The following is a 7,647-nucleotide window of genomic DNA, read 5'->3' on the forward strand; positions in this document are numbered from 1 at the left end:
GATTCATTTGATTTTGATTTCCAATAATTGCAATCAGCGATGTCCACATAGCTTTGAAAAATATGCAGTTTGTAAAGTTTTATAATTTGAAGGAATGAACTAAGAATATATAGAACCCTATTTTTGTCTTCCTTCTGTGATTCTTAGGCATGTAAACCTCATCATCCAAATACTGAACCTGTAGTAGGCCTCAGTCAAACACCAATCTCACAGCAGTCCTTGCCACTACACATGATTCCTTCTAGCCAAGTAGATGACCTGTCCAGTCCTGCCAAGAGGAAAAGAACATCTAGTCCAACAAAGGTATATGTTTTAGAGAAATAGAAAATCCCAGTCAAAAAGGAAACTCCCAACTGCCCTGAACTTGTGCAGTTTGACTATCTCTTGTCCTTTATTTTAAATTTGTGGACATCTAAGAGTGAAAGGTTTGAGTTTTTCCAATCCCAAATTCTTAGCATCATATTAAATATAGAAAGTAGGAATAAATCTGCATTCATCAAATCATTTTATTCATCTCCCTGCCGTTAAGATTTCAACACACTTTTCATCATCACTTCCTCCTGACATTGAGATAAATTTATTGTTGGATCTAGTGGACAGTGTGGTGTTTAGGTTAGCCATTTGGGCCATAGTTTAGGGGTGGGCCTTTTTGGGTGGCTTATTAAAGAATCAATATTTTTGTTTTAAATTTATGATCTCCCAAATTTGTTACGCATGTAAAATTATTTTTAAAAGAATTTAATGTCATAACATTTTTATATGTAATATTCCAATTCATAGTCATCTGGCCTTCATTAGTCATTATTGTTAACTCCATGGATTTAACCAAATATTCTTTAATTTTTTTTTTTTATCAATTTTCCTCAGAATACTTCTGATAATTGGAGTAGTGGCCATGCAGTGTCACATCCTCCAGTACAGCAGCAAGCTCATTCGTGGTGTTTGACACCACAGAAATTACAGGTATGTAAGATACACTTTTGACAGATTGTTTTTCCTCTTAAAAAAGAGTAGAAATGGTAAACTTTAAATTTTTAAGTATTCTTAAGGTTGAGTGACAATAAATCCAATTAATACGCACATAAGCAAAATGAATCCACATTTATCAGAGTAATGGGATAATTTATTCTTGATTTTTCAGTTATTTTTAGTTTTATTTTTAAATAGGCGATATATTCACATGGTTCGAACTGCACCAATATGATTATAGGCTAAACAGAGTAAATTCTTCCAGTTCCTGCTCCTACCCACTTAGTTCTCCTCCTCACAGCCAGTCCGTGTTATTAGTTTACCTATCTTTCCTGAGATATGTCATGCATGGACAAACAAATATGCATCCTCCTCCTCTCATATGTTATTATTTTTCTCCTTTTTTACACAAATGGTAAAATGCTATATATATTGTTAACAATGTATTTATACAGACCTTTCCACGTCAGTATATAAAGAGCTTCTTTGTTCTTTTATGGCTACAGCATATTTCTTTATGTAGATGTCACACCTTTCTTTAAGCAGAGGACTAGTTTTAGACAGTCAGGCTGTCTTCAGACTTTTCCTTTTCCAAACAGTGCTGCTTTGAATGTACTTGACATGATGCATTTTTAAGCTTAAAGAACTTTCTTTGTGAATACTGAAAAACACTGTACTGACGAGTAAAATTTTATGCCCATTTGTCTCAAATATCACATTATAGGTAAACCTCTTTAGGTGAATGTTTACTTCTTACTTTCTCAAACTTCTTTAAGGGCTTCATCTTGGGGTTGATTGCTGTTGATCAGGAATCCATATCTTTGACTAGATAGCAGTTCTGAGTTGGTCTAGTCAGGACAAAGTTGCTTAGAATAGTGAGCTTGAGCTGGTTTCTTAGATATGCCTTTGACTGTATTCTCCTTTCTTCTTCTTCTAGCACTTGGAACAGCTCCGTGCAAATAGAAATAACTTAAATCCAGCACAGAAACTGATGCTGGAACAGCTGGAAAGTCAGTTTGTCTTAATGCAACAACACCAAGTGTGTATAGCATTTTTTTCCCCTAAAATTTGTTAGCATTTTTTTTTTTCTTGACTAAAACATCCTTTTAGAGCATGTTCCTACCCACTTCTTTCTGCCAGTATTTGGTGGAATTTAGTAATCTTGCTTCTTAAAATACTAATAATGGACAGAGATTTTCACGTAAAAACAGCTGTAAATTTAATTGTGAGCACAAGACTTGGTATTTTGTTACTTATTTACATGCTATTTTGCCTGTGTTCTAAGGGTTTATTTATATTATTTAATACTTAACAAACTATCCTAAACTGAGGTGAGGTTCTCAGGACTTGTTTAGTTTGGAGGTTCTGGCATATAAATAAAATAAAAAGAAAATTTGAGATCCCCTGTTTTCTGCTTGGGGAAAAGACCTATAAATTCCAGAGTTTTCATAATTTTCAGCTGCTTTCTTTTATCATTACTGAAGGGATGTTTCTCAAAACAGATTTCAGCTTTTCTGAGGGAGCTAATCTAAATATGAACAAACACAATTTCTTGTTTTTGAAAGTGTGTATTTTTCAACCTAGAGAAATTAAATGTCAGGGTAAAATCAGAGATTAGCTGGTTACACACCTTCATATTCTGGTCCTCTACCTTATGGGCCACATAAGCAGCATTTATTTTTCATTTGCTTTTTGACAGATGAGACAAACAGGAGTTGCACAGGTACGATCTACTGGAATTCCTAATGGGCCAACAGCTGACTCATCACTGCCTACAAACTCAGTCTCTGGCCAGCAGCCACAGCTTGCTCTGACCAGAGTGCCTAGCGTCTCTCAGCCTGGAGTCCGCCCTGCCTGTCCTGGGCAGCCTTTGGCCAATGGACCCTTTTCTACAGGCCATGTTCCCTGTAGCACATCCAGAACGCTGGGAAGTACAGACACTATTTTGATAGGCAATAATCACATAACAGGAAGTGGAAGTAATGGAAACGTGCCTTACCTGCAGCGAAACGCACTCACTCTACCTCATAACCGCACAAACCTGACCAGCAGCGCAGAGGAGCCGTGGAAAAACCAACTATCTAACTCCACTCAGGTAATAGAAGGACTACCTGCCTTGTTGGCTCCTCACATAATAGTTGTCTTTATTTGGTTTTATGCATTTTGAGAGGAAAAAGAAGTTTGAGGAACTGTTTTTATAAGCATTTTATAGTATTATAATGTTATTAACTATATTTTGACTCCCTATACACACATACCCACACACACACGAGTATATTTTCTTTTCCGTTATAAAATTCTCCCCATACAAGCATGCATGCACACACCCACACAATCTTGGAACTTCCCAAAAGAAAAAATAGATCATACAGTCCCCCAAAACGTTCTGTTAATTTACAATGGCATACATATTTATGTAATGTTATTTAGTTCATTTCTACATATATTGCCTACTTAAGATCAGGTGCTTATGCTGAGTTTTAGGTATTCACTGTGGTAGGCAAAAAAGACCATTAAAGAAGCAGTTACCATAAATTACTATGAAGCATGACTTTGGTAAAAAGTTCTGCCATAGGAGGGCACATAAACTAAGATGTTTAGAGTCTCCAGAAATTGGAGAATTTGGGAGGGGAGAGAACTGTTGAAGTGTGCCTAGAGTATAGATTATGAAGAGGGGAAGGGCGAAATACCAGGCTGAGGAACGTAGTGCCTAATTTGTCCTGAAGGCAAAGTGGAGCCACTGAAGTATTCAAAACAGAATAGTGGATTTCATGAACATTATTTCTGTCAAAGATATGTGTCATATTTTACTCAGTTCACTGTCAGACATAATTTCTAAGTGTTTACTTCTAAATATTATGCACATAGTTTTTCCTATGTTTTAGATTGTTTCCTTGGAAGGGATGTTTCAGAGTGGAACTGAAGGGTCAAAGAGTAAGCATCTAAAAAAGTGTTGCTAACACACATTGCCAAATTATTTGTACTTTTATTATTTTACTGTGAGAAATATTTGACTTATTGCTGGTTGGCCTTATATTATTGGTCAAACCAAGATGAGTTCTTTTTCTAAAACTTCTAAGTTTATTCCTAAAGCGCTACTGTTGGTGGGACCATCTCTTCTAGAATGATGAGTAGTTATCCTTAAATGTTGAGCACCTAATGTATCCATGTCCTATTTGAGGTTCTGGGGGTAAAAAAGCAAACACACAAAAATGTCTTCAGGTTAAAAAAAATAAACAAGTAAGCATTGTATATAGAACATTAGGTAATGATATGATTAGTTCTCTGGAAAAGTGTATTCGAAAGGGGAGCTGGGGAGTACTAGAGATCAGTAGTAGAGAATTCACAATTATACATAGGAAGGTCAGGGAAGGCTTCACTGGAAGGCGACATTTGAATAAAGACCTTAAAGAGTTACATGCCTTGAAGGTATTTATGGTAAGAGTGTTCCAAGCCCAGGGAGCAGCAAGGAGCAGTAGGCCCTAAGGTTGGAGTGTGTTCTGCATTTTTTGAGGCTTTAAATCAAGGGGGCAAGCATGGCTGAGCCAGGCCAGCTAAGGGTGAGAAGGGAGGTAAATGTGGTCCAGTTGGAAACAGACCGTGTGAATCCTGTTCAGCCTAGTAAGCTACTATAAGGGGTATTGGATTTTTATTGTGTTACATGGGAAACTGTAAGGGGTTTTTGAATGGAGGAGTAACATGATCTAACTTAGTTTTTAACTAGATACTCTCTGGGACTCTGTAGATAGACTAAAGGAGGCAAAGGTAGAAATGATGTGACCGATTTGGAGATTATTGCTATAAGCCAGATTAAGAGATGGTGGTGTCTAGACCCAGAATGGCAGCAGTAGAAGTAGTCAGCTTTTGGGTTCATTTGGAAGGTAGAACTGATGGGATTAGCTGATAGAGTGGGGTGTGAAAGAGAGGAGTCCAAGCTAGCCTGGCCTGACCTACCTCAAGGGATTCATGAGTCTGGGTGAGCTCATGGGGGCGGCAGGTAGGGGGTGGGGGACAGTAGATGGAGGAAAGAAGAACTCAAGGCCGTAAGCCTTGGGGCATTCCAGTGTAATAGGTCGGGAAATTGAAGAACTAGCAAAGGAGGCTAGAAGGGGAGTGACCTGTGAGGTAGGAGATACAGGAGAATATGAGTGATGCCCTAGAGCCAAGTGAAGAAACTCTTTCAGGGAGGAAAGCATGATCAAAGTATAAATCATACAGTGCTCGTTGGCCTGGTAAGGTAAGGACTGGGAATTGACCATCTGAGGTATTTGGTGAATTGCTGGGGCCAGGAAAAACTAAGGGGCACAAGCCAAATCTACCCCATGACCACGAGCTGCTTTTGTTACTGTTTTTGTTTTTACAGCCCACAAATGAAGAATGGATTTTGCATTTCTTTAAAAAAAAAAGTGTAACAGACTATATGGCCCACAAAGCCTAAAATATTTTCTGTGCGACACTTTACAGAAAACATTTGGATGAGAACAATTTCAGTGGATTGGTGGGGGCAAAAGCCTAACTGTAGTTGGCTTCAACATAAAACGGGAAAAGAAATTGAAAGCAATAAGTATAGACAGTTCCAACACAGATACTTCAGTTATGTGGGCTGTGTACTGTGCAGTGCTGGGAATGCCATCCCCATAGATCATGACATAAAAAGGAGGGAGAGAAACAGGTGATAGCTGAAGGGGAAATGGGATTAAGAGTTGTTTTTTGTTTTAAATTTGAGTTGGGAGAAGTCAGAAAGAAATTTAAGGGGGGAGGTGAAAGCTAATTGGCAGCGTTCGTATAGAGGGAGAAATTAACACAGGAGAAAGAGGAGAAAATTGTTAGAGTAGATGAGAGGATGGGATCTTGGGGGGTCTGGGTCATTGAACATTAAATGATTATTAAAAGAATAACATGAGATTTTTGTTAGAATGCCTATAGTGCTAAGGTATAATGGGCAGCCAGTAAATGAGAACCTTTGTTATGATTGTAACTTATTCTTCATTACATCCAATTTCCTAGCTTCCTTAGTTGCTTAGATTTTCAGTAAATACTCTCTTAACTTTACTTTGGAAATTTGCTGTCTTTTAAACGCATAATTCCAGTGAAAGAACCTTCAGTTTGCAGGCCATGAGGCCTCTGTACATGACTGAATACCAAGTGGCAGAGAGCCGCAGCCTTTGTTGCACAGGCTCCCAGGCCAGTGTCCGCAGAAGCTTTATAATTTAGGTAATGCAGTTGGGAAAGTTGTGTATAAAATGTTGTTGAACTGATTCTAGGTCAGAAGTTTCCCAAATGAGGTTGCTACATAATCACTGTAGCCGGGGAGCTTCTGTCTCTGGCATTAATATAATTAAAGAGTCTTTTTCAATACTGCCTTTTCAAATATTTTTCTCAAGTTGTAATGAAAGCTAGGCCATTGATAGACTTGTATGGTATATCTGCCTTTCAGCTTTTCATGACGAAAGGACATAGAGATCCATATTAATTTACATTACACTTGAAGAGTTTATTCAAAGGTACCACTTAAGATATGAAAGTAAAATTACATGAATTGTAGGTGACTCTTCAGCAACTACTCTAAGGAATTTATAGCCTAAAATAGTTGATTTGCAGATAGACATGATGTAATAATAATGGTTAGTTTTTTACCTATCTGTATACTGTAACCAGTGTAACTTGAGTATCTTCTGAGTAAATATTTGATGATAAATGAAATTTTGACTCAGCCACCCAGACTTTTTCTTAGATAATATTTTAAGAATTGATAATGTTTATATTATTATGAAAGTTTTCATGATAATTTAAAGATTTTATCTTTTTAACTACTGTTTATGAATTTTGAGTTGCATATTTAGTCATTTAAAACCAGATTGCATTCCTTTGCATGCTTATTGATGTGTATCAACTTTTCACGTATCTAGTTTTTTAAGATAAGTTTCTTAAATAGAAACATACCATTAGTTTAAGATTTTTAGCTTTAGAAACTAGTTTTAGGGACATGCTTGGTGGTTCTAACTAGATTATGAAATGCAGCCTTTAGTATATAAATGTCTTCAGCCAAATTTTTATTCCTTAAAGCTTATTACTGACAAATTAAATTTCACCTGAAGTCAAAAAAGCTCCTAACTTTGGTGCTGAAGTAATTTTCAACTCAAAAGTGCAACTGTCCTAAAATTTTTGCTGGGGTGGAGGGGTCATTTGTTATTGGGAATGTAAGTTTAAACTATGTTAACATATAATTAGGATAATCTGTAAGTCCCACACAAGTTACTTGTTTCGATGTTCTGAAATCACGATTTGGAAATAATTAAATACTGTTTTATGATTCCAATGTTACTTTAATCATTGTTGCTGAAAAATTAGCTTTTTCCTATTTAATTATTTTGTCAGTAAAATGAAATGAAAAAAAATCTTCTTAAAGAAGTTTATGTGTGACACCAGGGGCAAATTTCAGGTAAAAATTACACACCTTAGTTCCATTTATCATCTTTTCATTCCATTAAATGCCCTAAATGGCCTTCCTCTGGAATTAAAGCTTTTATTAACTGTGGTGTGCTGCCCCCTCACATTGCTTTAATGGTAGCAGTATAATTTCCTAATTTTCCACATTAGGTTGATGAAAAATGCAGTTTATCCCTAGTACATTAGTGGAGACTTAGAACGACTTTTTATAAATACATGTGGGTGGGT

At 36.6% G+C, this 7,647-nt stretch overlaps 1 protein-coding gene across 7 annotated transcripts in view; it reads left to right on the forward strand.

Annotated features, from left to right (window-relative positions):
• KDM6A (lysine demethylase 6A) overlaps positions 1 to 7,647 on the forward strand; it is a 204,769-nt gene that overhangs the window by 150,583 nt on the left and 46,539 nt on the right. For 2 of the 7 annotated variants that reach the window (XM_011237210.3, XM_011237212.3), the window contains 4 exons: positions 148 to 303; positions 868 to 963; positions 1,907 to 2,008; positions 2,669 to 3,064. In XM_011237210.3, coding sequence (XP_011235512.2) covers positions 148 to 303; positions 868 to 963; positions 1,907 to 2,008; positions 2,669 to 3,064 — 750 coding nt within the window. The remainder of the gene's footprint in view (positions 1 to 147; positions 304 to 867; positions 964 to 1,906; positions 2,009 to 2,668; positions 3,065 to 7,647) is intronic. The other 5 variants (XM_002929208.4, XM_011237215.3, XM_011237214.3 and 2 more) reach the window with 3 other exon arrangements.

Source organism: Ailuropoda melanoleuca, chromosome X, assembly GCF_002007445.2.
Source record: "Ailuropoda melanoleuca isolate Jingjing chromosome X, ASM200744v2, whole genome shotgun sequence".
Lineage (NCBI taxonomy): Eukaryota > Metazoa > Chordata > Mammalia > Carnivora > Ursidae > Ailuropoda > Ailuropoda melanoleuca.